General features: G+C 36.4%; 1 protein-coding gene across 1 annotated transcript in view; it reads left to right on the plus strand.

Moving 5' to 3' along the window:
- LOC122813646 (calreticulin-like) overlaps positions 1–22,094 on the plus strand; it is a 218,447-nt gene that overhangs the window by 82,143 nt on the left and 114,210 nt on the right. Inside the window, exon 2 of the mRNA XM_044086080.1 lies at positions 7,322–7,423. Within this exon, the coding sequence (XP_043942015.1) occupies positions 7,322–7,423 (102 nt within the window). The remainder of the gene's footprint in view (positions 1–7,321; positions 7,424–22,094) is intronic.

The raw sequence follows: 22,094 nt of genomic DNA on the forward strand, positions 1-22,094 counted from the left end.
CTGTTTTGTACAGGTGTTTATGTTGCAAAGGTATTTGTAAAGTGCTTGTGCTTAAAATGTATCCACAGTGTACCCTACTGGAAGAGAACAGAAATGTACATGCAGTGTTGTGATTGTTTAAATATATATTTTAACAGAGGAAACTGGAGGGTTAACCTCAGTCCAGCAAACTTTAGAAAAATATCTGAAATTAAATCACTTTATAGGCTGGACCACAAAGATGCTGTCTTACAGGTTTCAATGCAGCCAGACGCACAAAGTATGTACTAGGAACCTTTCTGTATTGTCTTTGGGGTGAACTAATCACTACTCTGGTAGCATAAGGTATGCAATTGTTTTATGACTTCCAGCACCTCCCAAAGTTCTGAGCAAAAGCCCTTGTATGTGTATTTTTATGGGTAGGTGCTAAACCCTGCCAGCTGCCAGCAATGGGAATTTTGCCTGGGAACTAGAAGTCAGTTAACCAGAAATGATGTCATTCAGCAAGCTGTCCCAACAGTAATATTTTAGATATTATTTTAAGAAGTCACTTAGAGTGAGACAGAGCATTCTGTGTCCTGTCTTGGACTTGACAACAAGAATCATTCACCACACTATCTGCCTTGCTTTATTAAGTAAGTTACTAGGGAGTAGTATAATTCTGTTAGATTCATTTGGGAATATAGTGAAGCTTAATTTAGGTATTTTTCTTTATTTGCCTGAGCCTGTCCTGCAATGTTGTATTAAATATTTTTGTGATTCTGAACTCTGATGTCACTGTGAATATGTATTTATTGTCTTGTTCTTTTATTATTTATTATTAAATATATTTAAGCCTTTCATTGTGGCTGATCTTTGTAGAGATATTTAGGTTTTGAGAGTATTGTATATTTATTTGATGACACTGTGTGGGCCACTCCTAACAGCCTTGCTCTTGGTCAAACTAGCATTTGTATTAAAATTAATATTACACAGTATGATTGGACACCCTTTATTAAGGGCCTTAAAGTAGCTGCCAGGGGGGGTTCTGGTGGCACTGGCAACTACCTTATAGTCTGGGCAAAGGGGGCATAGCTAGTAAATCTGTGCTAGCCTTTTCCAGGTATGTGTGTGTGCGTGCAAATCAAAATCTCAAAAAGTGTTTGTGTCAGTTACTTGGGCAGAGACACAAAGCACTGGTTGGATAGAGAGTGTGTTGGAGAACTTGGCTTGGAACCCTGACTCAACTCTATAGCTGTGCCAGTGGGGAGTCTTATTGAAGATCTGGAGAAAGGTAGAGGAACCAGCCCTGGACTGACTGTGGTCTCTGTGTGCTCTTAAGGGAAATTTCACTTGATGCAGAGAGCTGCATCTGGAAATATTGTATGTGTACCTGTTATCCTCCCACTGAATGTCCCCCACAGGTGCCAGTGGACTGAGCTTCCTTGATTACTGACCCAGAGGTGGGATATCCATGTCACATATTGGTTGGCAGTGGTGGGTTGTCACAGAACCTATAACCTTTTTATTAGTAAGGTAACAGGTTTTGTAAAACTTATTTCATAGGACTTTTTCCTGGAACTGGCATTTTTGTATTTATTTGCTAGCTTATTTATTTATTTATTTTAGGTCACTTATCTTGCCAATGATTCATGTCCATGAAGTAATTATTTGATTTTTTTCCATTGCATTAATTTACTAAATTATTTTTATATTGATTTTATTATTTGCAATAACAAGTCTATGCTTAAAGAAACTGCTTATAATGAGCAATGAATAGTACAAACATCTGTATATGTAAGGAGAGTGACTCAGTCTTGCTTGATTCCACCGAAAAGGAAGTACAGACTGTTGACACAGGATTATGACATTATGCTTCCTTAGCCCTTCTAAAATGCATTGCCTTGTTGACAAAAATTGTAGTAAATTACTCATGTACTGAACAGAAAGGGTTATGAATGGTAGATTTGTTTTATGCTTCAGCATTATCTCAGCAGATTCCAGTGGCTGATACAGCTATCTGAACACTGTTCATTAGAGTGCCCTGTACATAGTACAGCCTGTTGCAGGATGCAGGTTATGCCTGTAAAACGAGTATGCAAATTGGTCCTGAGAGGCAATGCCCAGCCCACAGAGTGAATTGTATGCAGTGTTGTACTATTTCACAATACTCATGCAAGCTATGGAAAAAAATAGCAAGAATAAATTACAAGACAAAAAAGAATTATTTGACCATGTGAAATAAGTTTGGAATTACACTGAAACTATTTAAAAAAATACAGTGCTTTGTTAAATTTGCTTTCTTGAGACTTCTCAGCATTAATTTTTTTAAAACTCTTGGTCACCACATGCTGTTTTTGTTCTCTGTTATTTCATCATCTGTACCTGTGGGGACACTTACTTTTAACTCTGAGTCAGTTTCAAGTAGCTTGCATAACTTTTTTTATTAGAGATTGAATATAATGAAGTGGGAAGAGATTTAAAACAGAAAACAAAGCAAACTACCCTTAAGAATAAGCAAGCAGTAATGTCCAAATATGTGGGAATTACAGTAAATATCAGACAACCCAAAGATGTTGTTAGGCCCAGCACCTATGATCTCAGGCCTCTGCATTATTATAAGGTCCACTATTTCCCTGTATAATGCCCACCCTGGAGGATATTATTATATATAGAATAATGTGCTATTTATTTGTTTTTTGCATCTGTTTTATTATTAGTTGTTGTATTAGCATATTTATATTTTAATGTAAAATAGTTCCTCAACCTAATGTTTCAAACTTGTGGGATATGCAATTATTATTTGTAAAAGTGCTTTACATCCAAAATGTAAGTTATGTAAATATTTAATAATGTCTGCATACATGCACAGACATACAAACACACAGATACAAATATGTTTATATTCAAACATAAATAGATATAGAGGCTCAGACAAAGTTTCTCTCATATATAGAGAACCTTGGACATCCTCATGGAACATACAAGTGGCAGAATGTGATTTTTGTCCTTGTGCTGATTCACTGTGTCAAATGCAAGTAAGATCTGGATTTGGAAGAACACCTTTCCCAAGGTTAGATAGAGTTAACATAAAGTGAACCCATAAGTGCCTACTCAAATTATAACACAATGGAGCATGAAATAAAGTGTCTTCTGCTCTGCATCATAGCTGGAAAGGCTTCTGAAAAATACAGAGAAATGGAGGAGATTTAGACTTCATAGGTACTAATGTACATGAGGTCTAAAAAATCGCCGAAAAGACTAAGTGTAGATGTGTAACTACTCTATAGTGATAATATGAGCTGGAGGGCGAGACGAGCTTGGAGTGGAGAACTCTATACTTTGCCAGGTTTAACAAGGAAGATGTACTGTTTACTTTATGTATTATTTTCCTTAAAGAGTGGTGCATTAGGTTTTAGGTGAGAGTCCCATGACATATTTAAAAATCATGTGTGGACTTTTGAATGGTAAAAATAATACAAGAAGCAAGAACAGATTAATAAGAGAATTATTCTAGTAATGTCTAATTAGTCATTATCTTTGATGCCTAGACTGTAGCTAGATTAAATGAGAGGTACACTGAGGAATGAGTGTTTTTCATCTAATAGAAGAGGAGACTCAGTAAGGTAAGAAGTTAGGAAGTGTTTCTAAATCAGTTTTATGCAGTAGTATGAGCACAGTGGAAAGCAAAAAAAACCTGCACGGGGAGGCAGGAGTATCAGATGGCTCTGAAAAATTAAATTTAAAATGTGAAAGGTGAAGGGTTACTATTCTCACGAGGCAGAGACGCTCTTCTTACTATAGACAAAGGCTATGGCACCCCTTGAAAAAACATGACAGGAATAAGGTTAAGAAGTGAGGCACAGGATCAGTGATGATGAGCTAAAAAAGAAAATATACCAACATAGTGGGACAGTGGATGAACAGATGCCTTTGAAAGTTAACATAAAAGCAATGGATCACTAGTTTCACTGGTGGGATGGGGAGAAGAAAGTCTGGGCTACCATTCTCAATGATTAGCAATGACTGCAATGTCCCATGAAAAGGATGATAGGAATGGTGATAAATAGAGACAGGGCAATTGGTGGTGAGCAGGAAGAAAGAGAAGTGAAAGTAGGATTCGGGGGGGGGGGGCAAACAATGATGCATAAGACAATAGGTGATGGTAGAATGAAGGGGTAACAAGAGCTGAAAAGAAGGGGATAATTACACTCCAAGCTGTCTTAGCCCCCGCTTTAATTATTGAATTATTAGAGTACTTTGTAATGCAATTCCACATCTGCCTTTCCAACCATCAAGATTCTCCTTATCAGACTTTTGCCCCTTTGTTCCCTAGTGGTGGGGGTTCCTGTAGATCCACTAGATGGAAAGTCATAATTTAGGCAGAAATATGTGAGTTTGTGTTCTCAAAAGCAACCTAGCAATGAGAGTATTTTTGTTTATAAGGCCTTAACCCTGCCCTGTAGATAGAGAGTGAATGGACTATTCACATCATCAGGACTCACAATGTGCACTCCACTGCAGATGTGGGCTACCACTAAGTAGTAGTTTAGTGAGCTAGCTGTAAGCCCACTCACAGGATGTGTACTGCACCTCTGCCTCTCATCTGATGGATTGTGGGTATATGTCTCATCCTCCTCCACTCCCCCAGCCTCCTTCCAGGATGGGCCTGGCCATTCTCCCCTGCCATTGCTGTCAAGTCCCCAAGTTGCTAATTGAACTTGGATCAGCTGGAATGCACTCAGCGCTTTATCCCTCTACACCACAACTTCGGGTGTTTTTAGTATATGTCATAAAACAAAGCAGCTCTGTAGAAAACTGCAAAAAAAATCAATCAGATGAACTCAGATAAGATGTATGCGTGCCACCTCTTACAAATGGAGCTAAGATATCGTAAAAGTTAAATAACAGTGCATTGGTCCCAGCCACAAGAAATTTACAACCTACTGACTTGAGGAAAATTGACAATCTATCTCAGTTTCGAACACGACTCAAACAATACTTACTTAATCAAAGTGCTCATACTTTACAGATAATGTTTAATGTACCCCTTTCCCCTCAAAACTATTAAACTAACTGTTACCCTCCATCACATAATCACCTTATTTGCCTTAGTTCTTGTCTGCCATGTTCTTTATAGTTCTCCATTTGCCCTTTTACAGATCTATACCATACTGTGTAAAGCATTACACTTGCAAATTTATTTTTACTGTTGTATTTTGTGTTTTTACTTAGTAGTGTATATCTTCAGCTTCGGTTTAACTCACTTTAATTTAATTAATGTAAATATAATAATTTCTTGTAAGTATCACTGCCTTATAGCCCAGGTCATGACCGAAAAGATTTTTCTGACCAACACGTTCACCCAGTTAACAAACTGAAATGAATAAATATGTTTCTGCAGGGGAACATATCCCCTACACCCAATACTCCCCAATAACTAAATATGTTAACTCCAACATTACAGCACTTTGGAGACAGGGAGATCACTTGGTTTTGCAGCAAAATAAAGTATTTCTTTACTTTGAAGTAGTACTACTTTGGAGAAGGAATAATTAATTGGTGGAGGCTAGAGGTGGGGATAAACTCGTGCAGAAGCAACTATTAAACATCTTTTCTTAATCAAATGTCAATAAATAAATAAATGAATTATATAATAACTGCTGATGAGCTTTTTGATAAAACTGATGCTTCCCACTACTGACGTATTAATTTATATGACAAATTATTTTAATTTTATATCATAGTATGTAAAGTGTTTTAATTCAAACAATTCTTCCATTGCTTAATTGTCAGTGTATAAATGGAAAAATCAGAAGTTTTGTAACGAGTTCTATCCCGACAAAGTAGCTGTGCTGTATTTTACTCTTTTAAGCTTCCTAATCTATATCAAGATGTTCCTTATTTTCCTAGAGTGGACAAAGGGAATGTAATGTTTGACAACTGATTTTGAAAGCAGTCTTAGTTATATTATATTATATTATATTATATTATATTATATTATATTATATTATACTATATACAGATATGATGTTTGCAGATTTTGATGTTTACATATCCAGTTTTTAATATCAGTATAATCTTGCTTGGCATGTTATAACATAGAGGATTATGATCCAGAGTGAAGCTCGAGAGGTGTATCTTAGCATCCATGTCGAGAACACATAATAATAGTTTGATTGGTGAGATCCGATCATAACTCTTTGTAGTACATGGAGTTTTATCTACTAATATATTCTACCTGTTGCAAAAAAAAAAAAAAAAGCTGAAGTGCTGTATCGGCATTTAAAGCCAGTAAACCACTTAACAAGTGCTGTCGCACAGATAGCAAGTAAGGAAAAAAATGAAGGACCAGTTTTAAATACTGCCCTAATTTAAATAACTCACATACAGATTAACATCTGTAAACCTCAGTGGGTATAGGAGGACAGATATTCAGGGACCAAAAGAATGTCCCTGCCCTTATGCATAGTGCTTAGGAGTGTGTAACACATTTGAAAGCGTTGTTATGGCTGAGTATTGAGCATTGAGCTACAGCAGTGCATAACAGGTTTATCTTTTTTTTTTATTGCATTTTAGAGCATAATCACAGTGCTCCATGCACTACAGTCTAATTACATGTGCCTGTTCACCTGATAGGAGGCACTTACTGCAGTCTTCATTTTGTGTGGAGTTGTACAGAGCTGCCACAGTTTGCTTATGTGGTGATTACTTCATGATGTAGATAAATGGGATATAGTACTGGCCGTCTCAGTTGTTTTCACTTGAAAAAGAACTTTCCACACTTTCACTTCAAATTATTTTTCAGCCAGCAGTAAAACAGCTACAACGATGAGTTAGCATGGCATTCCTCATTGATATACATGTACATATGGGCAGTAACAGGTGATGTAGATACTCAAAGTTCCTGGGTTCAGGGTTCAATACTGATCTCTGGTTACTCTGTGCTGTGACTACATGTTTCCCTTTGCACATATAGGCATGGCTTTCAAGTGTTATATATTATAATGTATGCATAATGCCACTCATTTTGGCTCTCAGCAATAATCTGCACTTCATGGAAAATTCTGTTTTCTGCTCTTCTCTGTACTGTTTAGAAGGACAGATTTGCAACAATTTATTATTTTTTTGTAATCTCCAAACATTAAAAATAGTACTACATTCAGTTTTACTGTTTTGAACTTCAATTCTCAAGCTTCATTGCATAGCATAGCTCTTACACAATTGTTACACATTATGTCACACATTTTGATGAATAATTCCATTACATTATTTTGTTTAGAATTTTTAAGAAGGAATACTTAATGAACATGCAGAATGTACCTGTATTTATATTTTCACATGATTCCTTTTTCTTTAATAGATACATGGCAGACAAGATGGATGGAGTCAAAGAACCGAACTGATTATGGTCAATTCAAGCTAACTGCTGGGAAATACTATGGGGATCCTGAAAAGAATATTGGTAAATTCTCACTTTATTGTTCATATTTTTATTTACTACAACCAAATGATGAATTAGTAACAGTCAGAATGATTTCAGTGACACAGTACCATCTGATGACATTGTAAAAAAGTTAGAAATGAATAATATTGTCAAGTTATAAATAATAAGCAACATTTTCTTAATAAACTTAATGCAGAGCTAACTTTGGGACAGCACATGTCACAGTTTTACATTTTCTGTCATTTACACAATGTAGACTAATCACAGTTTTATTTTTCATCTAAACGTAAGAAGTAACATTTTTTATTGAAGGTAAATGGAACAAGACAAGCTTTAATCTGTGAGAGTCAACAGATAAATCTACTGTGTAACTATTTTGGATTTTTCCCGACTCTGCCCACACCATCCTTGCAGTGGCTCTTGAGTTATCCATCACTTTATGTAAACTTAACTTTAGAACCTTCTCTTATTGATATCTAATCTGCTCAAACCAGTGAGCATTAGGAGTTCATACTGTCAAGTCCCTCCCCTTACCGTGATAAAAGTTCAGTTACCTCTTCCTTTCTTATCTTCCCATCCACTAGGCACAAACTGTAATATGAACAAGATTAACCCCCCGTTCCAACTTTTAATATCTTTGACCTATTTCCTAGTACTGTACTATAAACACAGTACAAAATAACTGACTAATAAAAAAAACACAAAATAAACTAAAAATAAAAAGTTAAGGATCCAAGGCTGGGACATGAAAGGAATAGCACAGGCTGAAGAAAAAGAGTGGAAGAGACATTTCTGAGGTAATCAGGATGTGAAATAGTTATTTGGCTTAGGGAGATTTACAGACATTCTGAAAAATGTACCCACAAAAGTTTCAGCTGTATGTGACCAGAAGCCATGAAGAAGCCATGAACTCAATAAAGCCAGATCTTCAGGTAAGACATGTAACACATTATGCAGCCCTCCTACTGACTGCAGTAAAGCAAATACACAAAATCAGCATGCCACAGCAATGGGGAGAGTCCATAGTAAGGAAATATATGGTGTTAGTACTGAACCCAGCTAGATTCAAAAGTCCATGAGGCAGACATTGTCACCTGGGAAAAACAAAAATGTGTTCGTATTCACTGACTCAATTGTATGTAAAGCAGACACATACCTTCACGGACTTTGTACGGAGCCTGTTTCTGTGGAAAATTTTCTGTTATAGCCCACAAAATACCAGAGTACTACAGACTCTGAAAATTTATTTCTGATTTGTACCATAATCAGTGATGATACAGTAAACAAATAATATTATATGCCTCCTGATTTAGCTTCTCTGATTATTGTGTGACTAGTGAAGAGTATGCTTATATTTTTTCTTATATTAATTATAATGAAAGGTTAAGCACTGCATCTGAAGTAAGTCATTTGTGATTTATGCACCTACCATTATTTACTAAAATAAATATATCTTGTTTTCACCCTCAAGTTTCATAGACCTTTTATATTCTAATTAATGCTATGTAAAGGTCGAAAGACATGCGTACATTCCCTATAAAGTAGCACATGGAAAACGGGAGTATAGTAGTTTAAATAAAAAAACATACCCTATAGTTTCAAGTTTGTAGACTATGCCCAGAAAAACTGGTAAACGATAAAAAAAAATTATTGTGGAAAAAATGCCAGAAATTCAGATAGGCAGTAGCATTTCTGACATAAAAAAATCAGTTTGCTTCAATAATTTTAAATTAATTACAAAAAATGTCCATAGATAAAGTATTCACAAGTGGCAGTTCATAAAGATGACATTAAATACACTTAAGTACACTCTTGGGAGCAGAGACAGCTGAGTAATACAGCCAAGGCAAAAATCTATTGAGCTTTATCTAAGAAATACATTTTACTAATTCCTGCTCTTTGCACATAATCAAAGTATGCTGGTGGTAGTAGGAGGGAGGGACTATTTTGGGGGGGAAGATAGCAGTAGCTTTGTTTTTTTTTTCAGGGTTGAATAGTAGTTGGAGATTATAGAGCCATTTCTCAACTGAAGAAAAATCTTCTTGTGTGATATGGAAGAGTTGAGACAAGTTATGAGATGCACATATAAGTGTAGAATCATCAATATGTTGTATAAGAGAGGCTAGACCTACAGAGGTAGAGCGGTCACTGATAAAGATATTAAAGAGGAAGGGAACAAGAATGTAGCCTTGGGGTATACCAGTGGAAACTTGCAGGTATGAAGAGAGAGTATCTTGCTTTTTACAGACTGGAGCCTGTCAGTTAAATAGCTATTGAACCGCAGTAATGAAATATGGGATAGCCCAAGTTGAGACAGTCTATACAGGAGTTTATGGTGAGAAACTGGTTCAAAATGTTAGAATGGTCAAGGAATAAGGAGGAAAAAAAGTTTTCCCAAATCAATGTATTTGTTTATGGTGTCAGTGAATATACAGAAGGGCAGTAGTTGTACTGTGTGTTAGGCAAAAGCCATATTGGGTGAATGTTAAGAGCCATTCTTGCAAAAGGTAGTGGAGGAATTGCTTATGAATACATCTTTCAAGAATTTTTGAGAGGTAATAATATTGCAATAGGCCGAAAGTTAGAGACATCAGCCAAGATACCACCATTACTAAGAGGGATAATATAAGATTTTTTTCCATAGTGAGTGTACATAGGATTCCGATATTGATCTGTTGATAAGGACAGAGAGTGAGTATGCTTTGGCATTAGCAGCTATCTCTAGGTATTCAGGTGGAAGGCTGTCAGCTGCAGTGGAGCAAGGTTTGAGTTTAAGTAGAATTTTTTTTATTATTGATGTGGAGACGAATAATAAGTGGAAGTTACAAGTAATGGATATATAAGGTAAATAGGTGCTCAGGTGGGGATGCTGGGGTGGTGGTGGGAAGTAAAGGAAGAGGTAGTATGTATGGTGTATGGAGAATGTTGTTTTTTATCTAACCTGTTGTTTGCTGAATTACTAGGGCTGGGTATTATTGAGGGGGTGGTAGAAGAACTGGATGGGGAAAATGCATTTTTAGTTAGGGAGGTAATGCTTTCTGTGACATAGGTATTGAATAAGGTTATAATTTTTAGTGGAGAGCTATTATGAGAGGGGTCAGGGTTCCTTGTTTGAGCCTGGATGTAACAGGTTACATATCGACGTACAGAATTTTTTGGTGTCATTTTTATGTTGAAGTTGTAGATGATTATAATATTTTTTATTTAGGTTAACTTATTTTTTTTTTAGCAATTCTGTTTAAAGTTGCAGGTTACAGGGAGTTTTAAGTTTAAGCCATTCTTTCCCAGCATTGTTTCTATTAGACATTGTTGTTTTTGTCTGAAAATGAGCCATGGTGTGTGTTTAATTTTAACTCTTTTTTTTTTTTTTTGTGGAGTGGGTCATAGCTGTTCAAAGTATTTAAGAATAAGGTATTAAATGTATTGAATGCCTCATAGATTGGAAGTGTTATTAGGACAGACCAATATATATTGAATTTAGAAAGGTTTTGGGTTAAGTTGGTGAGTTTTAGTTTGGCATGCAGTATTTCTATGGATATAAGCTGGAAGGTGGTCGCAAACTGAGTTTGGATAGGTTCCAGAGGTCGTAAATGTACTGAGGTCAGAGACCAGTATCCCATCTAGAATTGCACATTTATTGCTGGCATTATTAAATCTAGTGTGTGTTTTGTTATGTTGTGTGTAACCACAAAGGTTTATTCTAGCTGACGGAAAGTCTGATGTAAAGTTTTGCCAGTCAATATTTACATCTACTAGTATGATTTTTTTTTTCATAAGATATATAATTAGTTGTCCTGGAATGGATTTCTTCTGAAGTTGTTATATTATTTCCAGGTAGAATATAGACTGTAACAAAACATAGCTGTTTATTGTTGTTAATCTTAAGAAATGATACTAGTATTTCAGCATTTTGGAACTTTATGATGCGGTGTGAATAGGGAGAGAGATTGCATGAACTTGGATAAATTAAGGCTACCCCTCCTGCTTTCTTGTGAGGCCTATCGGCTCTGATAATACTGAAGCCTGGAGGGAGTAGTTCAGAATCTTTATTGTTAGGCTTAAGCCAGGTTTCTGTGATGGCAAGAATATCAGGGTTATGTTGTGATATCCAGGCATGCAGCTTTGTAATTTTGTTATAAATACTACCAAGGCTGATAGTGACAATATTCAATTTTTGGAAGACAAATGGAAAATGATGGGGTAAGTAATTGATGTGCTAGCTTTATTAGTATGGATAGGTGGTGGTTTGATGATAAGACAATCCTTCTGGGAAGAGGTATAGTTTGAGGTAATAGTTGAAGGAGGGTTAGTTAATTCACAATTTTGTAGTGGGTAGTTCTTTACTATTTAGATTAATTGGTGAGTTTTCAGGGCTTGAGTTGGGATGGATATCATCCCACTGTGGGATTTTTAAGAGGTAATGTATTGATTTTGAGGGACCTGTATGTGTTTTATTTTTTGAGTAGAATGGTGATAATTAAGTATTTTGTGCTTAAAGTAAAGACAAGGTGAGAGATTAAAAAGGCAGGGAGATATATTGATATAATTACTTCTGATTTCAAAATGTGCTGAGAAAACTGCAGTCTGAGAGGTGTAAAGAAACAAATGCATACAGTGATAGTTTAGTAGATAGGATGCTAATAGCAGAAGAAGGAGATGTGATGCTTGGAGAAACATTTGAAATTCTGGTAGTTATACAGAAGAAGAAAAGGTGAAGTGTATGTAGTATGAAGTGAAGGAAGGCAGAGGTGGAATTAATGAAGAGAAGTAAGTGGAGATGTTTTATGTTATTTCCTAATTATAATTATGTCATAATGAGAAAGGAAATGGAGGAGTCTCAATGATATTTGAAGTCAGAGGTATAGGGAGCAGAATATAACTTAGGACACTAATAATGAAATTTAGGTGCATGTAATAGTATGAAGAGCAGATGGAACAGGTATGACTTCTGTGGTTGGGAGAAGTGAGAGCCTGTGAGTGCTTATTTCTAAGATGGTTATGTTTCTGCAGGTGGGAGATGTTAGGGATCTTGTCATGGGTTGGAATTTGGAATGGGAGAGCTAGGCCCAGTATAAAGGAAGTGATATCTGGGGTGGGTGGGGATGGGGGTAGGTTGAGAAGTGAAATGAAGTTGAGCATAGTGAGGCAAAGCGAAATGTGATCAAACTAAGTCCTGCAGGAAATCAATCAGTCAGGATTAGCAAAAGGTAAGTAAAAAAATGTCTTGATAGACTAGGACACAGCAATAATGGTGGCAGTGTTAAAAACTAACAATAAAAAGTTGGAATTATTAACTAAAAAAACAGGGGAATATAGTATCAATGGGAAATAGAAACAGAGGGTGTATCAAATAGCAGTATGAGGGTGATAAAGAAGACAGAACTAGGCCCGCCCAGATGGGAAAAATTAGACAGGAAGTTACAGGAGCGAGATACATGTAGTAGGCAGGGGACAGACAGCAGACAAAAGTCAATAGTAACTTACTGCACCTTATAGCTGAGAGACAAACAGGAGTGTGGCTAGTGTACAGCCATAAAGTAAATAAAAAAAAATAGGCTCCAGTAGGAAGTGGACCTGATATGGAAAGTATTTCTGAAACACTTCAGTATTTATAATATAAAATGAAAGGGGGCAGTTTAACTCATTATAAGGCAGGAGTTACCAATAACAGTGAATTTTCCCTACACTAATCCAGCATGTACTGAACCAAACAGTTACAATATAGGTAAGGTATTTATTTAAAGCACTTCTTTAGACCTTTCACTCTCATGGCCTCCAGAGCTAAACTATTGCTGTGAGTGCTTATTTGTGAGATGGTTATGTTTCTGCAGGTGGGAGATGTTAGGGATCTTGTCATGGGCTGGAATTTGGATTGGGAGAGCTAGGCCCAGTATAAAGGAAGTGATATATGGGGTGGGTGGGGATGGGGGTAGGTTGAGAAGTGAAATGAAGTTGAGCATAATGAGGCAAAGCGAAATGTGATCAAACTAAGTCCTGCAGGAAAACAATCAGTCAGGATTAGCAAAAGGTAAGTAAAAAAATGTCTTAATAGACTAGGACACAGCAATAATGGTGGCAGTGTTAAAAACTAACAACAAAAAGTTGGAATTATTAACTAAATAAACAGGGGAATATAGTATCAATGGGAAATAGAAACAGAGCGTGTATCAAATAGCAGTATGAGGGTGATAAAGAAGACAGAACTATGCCCGCCCAGATGGGACAAAGTAGACAGGAAGTTACAGGAGCAAGATATATGTAGTAGGCAGGGGACAGACAGCAGCCAAAAGTCAATAGTAACTCACTGCACCTTATAGCTGAGAGACAAACAGGAGTGTGGCTAGTGAACAGCCATAAAGAAAATAAAAAAAATAGGCTCCAGTAGGAAGTGGACCTGATATGGAAAGTATTTCTGAAACACTTCAGTATTTATAATATAAAATGAAAGGGGGCAGTTTCACTCATTATAAGGCAGGAGTTACAAATAACAGTGAATTTTCCCTATACTAATCCAGCATGTACTGAACTAAACAGTTACAATATAGGTAAGGTATTTATTTAAAGCACTTCTTTAGACCTTTCACTCTAATGGCCTCCAGAGCTAAACTAAGGGGATGTATTGACATTGCTTTAGAGCCTTGCCTGATGTTACCAGTGATGTTAGCCTGAAGGAGGGGGCTTGAGCCTATCTTCATTGTACCTCGTAAAATATATCAGAAAAAGGTTTCATTTTCAGATTAAGAAAATTGTGCAAATATCTCTCTGAACCATAGATACTAAGCGCACTGTATGGCCCTTTGCAGTGACCTAGGAGAATTGTTAATATTTCACCAATACTGTCCAAATTGGGAAAATGCAATTGCTCTGAAGCATTCAGTAGCCAGTTTGCTGCTAATCCTGCAATGAAAGCAAAAATGCTGACCTGCATTTCAGCAGAACTGTATAATCTATTTAACTTTACAATGTGGTGAAGTAGTTAGTACTGTTGCCTTAGAAGGCTTGGTTCTCCATGTTGGCTCCCAGCAGGACTACTTTTTGTTTGGAGTCTACATATTGTTTGTGTGTTTGTATTGATTTTGCATGGGTCTCTAGTGTTCTCTGATATCCCAAAGTCATGTCAGCAGTGAACTGACAAGCTTCTAAAGTGTCTGAAGGTGTGCATGTGGTTTACATGTGAAATAGATAGACATTGTATGAAAGACTGGTCATCTCCCCTACATCATTTGAGTGACAGAGTGAACTCTGTCTCTGAGTGAGCACAAGAAGGATAAAGTGAATATCAGTAACGGAATGAAGTTGATGAATCTATTCCACATGCAAATCAGAGGGAAACAGCAGACAGCCTGACCACCGAAGTGGCTGAATAGTCACTTTATCTCTTATTTACATGTCTGGGATGTTCTGTTTCTCAAATTTTGAAGCTGCCTAATACTCAGTAATGGAATGAGAAGTATTTTATCACCCTACTTTACCATACTGGAACATAGGAACAATGCAAGGTAGGTGATCATGAGGATCATAAGATGTTTAATCACGTACATCTTTAGGAAGCCACAATTTAAAGTTCATATATAATACAATGCCAAATGTTTGTATAAATTCTGTAAGGGATGCTACTGTAGATGTCACCTTTTGTTTAATCTTCACACAGAGTACTCAATTAGTCGTTTAAAATGACAGGAGGAGACTGTTGACAGGCACTGTGACATATTAACCAAGGTGTGTTGCAGCTGGCTGTTCTTTGTGATGCAAAGTCAACTTCAAAAGATGCATGAAACAACAGCATATTCAGTTGGTGCAGAAAGCTAAACCATAGCTAGGTCATCTGGTACCCTGTGTAGTTCCCCAAAATGGTGCCCCTCTCATCTCAAAACCATGGGGAAAAGGTTCGTCTGCTTCATTTGAAACAAGTAGTTTCCTACAGTTGCCACTGTTACTTCCTCACAACGTTGCACAATGAGTTATTTGTCATTCTGCCATGGCTACAATGGCAGAATCAGCATCCACTTAACATAAATCAAAATTAGTATTGCACTGATTCACATGTCTCTCTCTTGCAAATGTTGAAATTCAGACTGCTAAGTCTTAATAGATGAAAATGGGAGTGAAAAATACAAAACAACAGTGAATACTGAACATCACTAAACTTCTTTTTTGCAGGAAAGCACCCTCAATGTGGGTCATGTCCCCCTCACACACACATCCTTCAACCCAGGTCAGCTACCCCCTTTTCCCCATGAAAAGACTAAATGAGACAAGAACAGTGGACATGATAGCCTTTCTATTACTTACCATTTAATTATCAGGCAGCGTGTTTGTTCTTTCTTCTCATTTCCTTTATGTGATCACTGAGCAGAGATAATTTAAGTGGTGCTAGATGATAAAGCTGTAACAACAATGGGATTGGACAACTCATTACTTCTCTCATTTTCAGTTGCAACATACACTTCATTCACCTCCTCTCTCATTATATGAATTCTCTTCTCTGCAGTCATTCATGCAAGTAAATCAGGGACATTATCTGTGCCACATGTGGCATGGGGCAGGGGAATGGAGGGAGGAAACAGATGTGGGGGGTGGAGAGAAAAGCAAGTGAAAAACAGCTATAGTTTTCAACCTCTCAGCTTTCAAAATCATAGCAAACACCAATCAAAATCATACTAAACACCAATCAAAAACCATACCAGAATATTCAAAATCATGACTTTCCAAATTTGAGTAGGCATAAATTTGCTCCTGGTGAGGTGGAACATGTGTACATTTGCCCTCTTGTCAGGCTTAACCTATAAAATTAGGACCCTTGGGGTTCTAACAAATGCACACCTATTTAACCATACCAGAACAATCTATTTTACTACACTGTAAAATAATACACATATCTGTTTTCTTGGCTTGCTGTATGTGCGAGTCTTAAGTATAATTTAGTTATCTGAATTAGCAGAAATGTTGTATATTTTCATTTGTTCTAGATGTAGTTTTGGAAATTTGACTAAACATACATTTATGTTGCAGCTAAATAAATAAAAGCACAAAGGACATCTTAGCCTAGAAATGATCCAGAGTTACAAGCATTTCTAACCAAGTAAGACACAGCCTAACATTTTCTTGCCTGTCTTGACCATGTTTAACAAGATACTTCAAATCCCCAGAAAAAAATGTTATCACTCATTTTAGTTCCATATGATGCATAGATACAGTTATAGCATCATTCTAAAACTGTGTTGCCACCTGATTAAAATATAGCCTGGATACATTTCCATTTTTTACATGAAACATATTTATTTTTCCACAGCTGTAAGTTCTTCAAGTTCATCATAACATTATAGAAACCTTATGTAGGTAAAACTTCAATATTTGTAGATGTACATAGTTGTATGTGTTAATATTAAGTTAATAGGTTTTAGGGGGATATTGGGTGTGTTTATTTATTTGAGGGCTTTCAATAAAACAAAAGGTTTTGTAAGATGTGACATAGGCTCAAATGGATATGACAAGAAAAAAGATCAACCTGCCACTTAGTGTAGGCGTTATTGAATCTTGGGGAATAATGGTAGATTTGTACAACTAAGGGGCTACTGGCAAGGGAGGAGGATTACACTGGCATGTATTTATATTCTACCTAAAACTAGTATAATGGAGCTTAAGAAAATTCTGGGAGAAATAATCAGCTTTCAACAAGGACTATTATTTATGGGTGACAACTGGAATTAGATTTACAACAGTGAAGATGTGTCTGGGGCCCAGAAGGGAAAATATAACACAGAGGGTAGATTTTTGAAATTTATGAAAATGTTTGGCATGGAAGATGTAAATTTAGTAGTAGGAGTTTAGAATGAATTTAAATATTATTTCCCAAGATACAAAAACTGGGCTAGGCTAGACAAGTTTTCACAGGAACATTTGCATTTAATTGAAGGTCTTGACACACACCCAATAACTATTTCAGATCATACACCAATGATAACTAAAATAAAAACATAGGGTAATGAAATAAAAATGAGACAGTGGTGCTTTCCCACCTATCTGTTGAAAAGAAAACAATTTAAGGAAAGGGTAGTGGAAATTCTTCAGAAGCTATTAAAAGATAGAAATTTCTTCTGAAAATATAGCTAGCGAGTGGGATAAAATTAAAGTGGAGTTTAAAATATGGTGGAAATAAAAGAAAGGGAGATATGGTTAAGAAGTAACAAAAAATATTTAGAGGGCCTGACAGATGTGAAAGTATTGCAAAGTAGGGGAAATCTCACTGAAAAAGAAGAGGAGCAACTGCAGAATGCTAAACAGAAATCAAAAGATTACCTTGATGATATACATGAGCTTACAACTATTTTTTGATAATAACTCTAGAGGACAAAAACTTTTAGCACAACAACTCAGACAACAGAAAGTAGAAAGGTCTGTCACCATGCTTAGTTAGCCTATAACAAGGAAAATAACAAGGAATCACGTAGAAGTACTAGAAATATTCTGGAAATTATATGAAAATCTGTATAAAGCAGAGATATATGGAAATCAAGAAAAGGTACAAATGGAAATGTTTTTGAAAGAATTAAATATGCCAAGGTTAGATGCAGATGAGGCTCAGTTACTAACAGTTAGGATAGGAGGAGATGAGATAAAAATGGTGATGTATAACCAACCCACAGGAAAGTCCCCAGGAATAGATGGAATTCCTGTAGAAGTTTGGAAGCTAGGAGTAATTTAAGAGGAGGAGAAGTACCAACATCCTGAAGGAAAGTGGTGGTAGGTGTTATACCTAAAGAGGGTAAAGATCCATAAGATCCAGCTTCATACAGGCACATTTCAATACTAAACCATGATTATAAAGTGTTTATGTCTATAATGGCTAAAGGAGTGGCAAATGTGATGTCAAAATTGATAGATATGGATCAATGTGGTGGGGAGGCAAACATTCAACAACAATAACAGAACACTGATGATCCAGAGGGAAGCAGAATGTAAAAAAATGACACTGTTGTTGAAGGGTCTTAATGCAGATAAAGTATTTGACAGAGTAAGCTGCGACTTTATGAACAGAGCAATGGAAGTATTTGCATTCCCTAATAAGATTATATGGTAGATTAGGAGGAAGTATGAGGGACTGGAGGCAAAAATCAAACTAGGTGGGGTCCTCTCTGATAATTTCTGCTTGAGCAGAGGAACTAGGCAGGGGTGTTCTTTTTCCTCTTTGTTATTTGCATTATATTTAGAATCATTTGTAAAGAAAATAAGGGACTCAGGCATTCAAGGATATAATTGGTATGGTAATCAAGAAAAGCTGTCTCAATTTGCAGATTATATTATTTTATATGTGATAAAACCAGAAAAGGACATTACAGTGTTGTGGAATATTTGAGACAGTTTCAGATCTTTTCAGGATACAAAATGAATGAAGGTAAAACAAAGGCAATAGCAGTAAATTATGCACCTAGTCAAGAACTGTTTCAGCAATATCCATATTTATGGAGACATGATAAAATGAAATATTTAGTAGTGTGGATTAAAAATTACTCCAGTGTGGCAGCTAAGGATATGTGGGAAGAGACAAAACAAAAGATAATACAAAAACTGAGAAATTGGAAACTCTGTTATATGGGTATGGATAGTAAGATACAAGCAGTTAAAATGTTTTAGTCCCTTTAATCTTATCCACAAGTCAGGCATATTTTTATCAACCAGAGGAAAAGTTGTGGATAGCAATTAATAAAGAGCTGAAGGATTTTATTTGGGGGGGAATAGCAAGAATCAAGTGGGATAAGTTGATTCTTCCAATAAAACAAGGTGGATTAGGATAGCCCAATTTGAAGGGGTATTTCAGAGCTGCACTGTTAAGGCTACAATACATAGCACAATCAAAAACCTATAATTAAAAGTGGGAAAGTGATGATGATGATTAAATGGGGGGGGGGCTCAAGAAACAAGGAGAGACTGGGATTTTGGATGCAGACCTTTAAGGAAAATAGCGATAATCGTACAGAATATTATATTCATAAAGTAGCATAAAATATTCTAAGATCTAAGTCAACATGGAAATGGAGAAAGAAGATTCTGCCAAAGGGATGACTGCAATTAGGTATAAAGACAATAGGCAAGAGGGGGCTGGAATTTATTGGACAAAACTGGCAAAGGAACCAAGGTATTGGGAGTAAATAACTAGAGAGGGAAGGTAATAGCATGGGAAGATGCCAAGAATTTATTTGGACTGCAGGTTAGAGATCACCTTCCCTATCAAGGACTGATATCAGAGTATAGGCAAAGACTGGCACCGGTAGAGTTTTTAGTAGAATATAGAACAGAAGCTTCTGTTAAAAAAAGGATAATTAGCAGGGCATATAAAATATTGCATGATAACTATAAGACTCAATAAGAGGAGGTTAGAAAGGATTGGGAAGAGATTGGATAAGCAATTCAGAAAGAAACAATGGGGGATATATGTTTTTCTCCCAAATATGTAAAAAATATCTAGAAGATTTAGGATTTTTGCTTGGAAATGTTTACACAGATATTTTTATACCCCAAGTAGACTCCAAAGAATTTTTCCTCAGGTAGATAGCAAATGTTGGAGGTGTGACATGGAAGAAAGAGATAAATGGGAACATATTTTCTGGAGTGTAATGAGTTGGCAGACTATAAAAATTCCCTGCAGACAACTCTATCAGAGATACCGGTTGAGCAAATTGGCATAACTAAGGAAATTATTTTTTTGAGCTATGATACAGAATCAGAATTGTCTAGACATAGTAAGACCTTGCTGAGTCTAATTATGGTGGCTGCCAAAAATGGCAATTACTAGAAAATGGAAATCATCCGCGGTGGTGGTGCTTTAGTAGCGTTGTCACCTCACAGTAAGACGCTGTCCGGTTCGATTCTCAGTTAGAGCGTCTTCTGCGTGGAGACATGCGTGAATGGGCGTACCTTCGTTGAAGGTTGTACATCAGGGCTGGCAACTCGGTACGTAAAAATCAACTGCCAATCATTAGCGGACCAGAGTTCCGCTGTGGCGACCCCTAACTGGGAAAAAGCTGAAAGAAGAAGACTAGAAAATATAAATCAAAGTCCAAACCAACTGTACTATAAGTAGTGAATATAGTAACAGAGATAAAACAGCTAGAAATGGGATCTTTAGAAAAGGTTAGGAGCAAATTACATAGGAAAATGATTGGGTAGATTAACATTGATGTATAATATTTGCAACTAAAATTATGTTAGTGTGGTTTGTGGTGAAAAATGCTTGAAAGTAAGATAAGGTCAATATGGTTTGTTTTCATTTATATAAATGTATGATTGCCCATGTCATAAGTGATAATTTAATTAAGATATTTCTTGTTTAAAAAAATTATAGAAGCTTTGCTGTTTGTATGAATGTATGAAAACACCTCAGATGTTTATTATGATCAAATGAATAAATACATAAATAATGCCCAAAAAATGTATTTCAGCTTACTGCTGTGAGAACGATGCATTGCAACCCATTAAGCCCCCATGCCTTCCAAACATTTTTGCTCAGGAGTCAGAGACAAGACCCAATCTCAAGAACAGATTTTAAATATTGCTATTTTACACTTAGCAACATTTAAGTATAACAAGTTTCCACTAGTACGTATTTTCTGAAGGATATGAAGTCTGACACACACACACACACACACACACACACACACACACACACACAGACAAAACTATCAATTACAACCAATTGCAGGACTATGTACACTCCAGATGTCTCTTTCAGATCAGCTGAAGGAATAACTATATAAATAATGGCACAGAAATGTTTCTCAGCTAACTGCGGTCAGAATGAGAGTGCAGTCCATTGCAACCCCCCCCCCCATCAACTTCTTAGCTCAGGAATCAAAGACAATTACTTAAAATCAAGAACAGATTTTAAATATTGCTCTTATATGCTTAGACATTTGCTACGATAACATATTTTTACATTTGCAAGCATTTTCCGAAGGATACAAACTCACATGCCAGTCATTATATAGGGGCTGCAATCCACATCAAGTTCTTAAAAAAACATAGATTTTACAAGGATTAGACCAAAATGCCTCTCATCTAATTGGCTCAAAAATTCTGGACAAAGACAAAAATAATGGGGGGAGGAGGGCAAATCTCGAAAAAAATGGCAATTTTTAAATATTATTATTTTTTTATTTTATTTATTTAGTAACCTGTTAATTTTGTCTTTGTCCTGTTGCCACGGTGGTACGGCGGTAGTGTTGTTACCTCACAGCAAGAGGGTCTCCCATTCGATTCTTGGCTTGGCTTGGGAGTGCATTCTGTGTGGAGTCTGCCTGTCCTCCCTGCGGTTGGGTAGTGTTCGAAAGACATGCTTGTGTATATGGGCGTGTCTTCGTTGAAGGCTGGGCGTCGAGCTGGCACCTCGGCGTTTCGTAAAAAAATCTACTGCTAATTATTAGAGGACCGGAGTTCTGCTGTGGTGACCCCTTACCGGGAAAAAGCCGAAAGACAAACATTTATTTATTAACCTGTTAAACCCACTACACAGTGTCCCTTTTCAGAGTGACATGTGAACATTGTCTGCTTAAGTGATTTGCTTATAGTTGCACAGTAGGCAAATAGAAGTGAAAAGAATCACACAAACCCTTTACTTTTGACTACAGAAAGCAGTTCCTTAATAGCTCAGAGACATAATCTTCTGCACTCAGACAATTATAATTCACTTAAA

This window comes from Protopterus annectens, chromosome 10.part0 (genome assembly GCF_019279795.1).
Source record: "Protopterus annectens isolate FY-2018-M chromosome 10.part0, PAN1.0, whole genome shotgun sequence".
NCBI classification, from domain to species: domain Eukaryota; kingdom Metazoa; phylum Chordata; order Ceratodontiformes; family Protopteridae; genus Protopterus; species Protopterus annectens.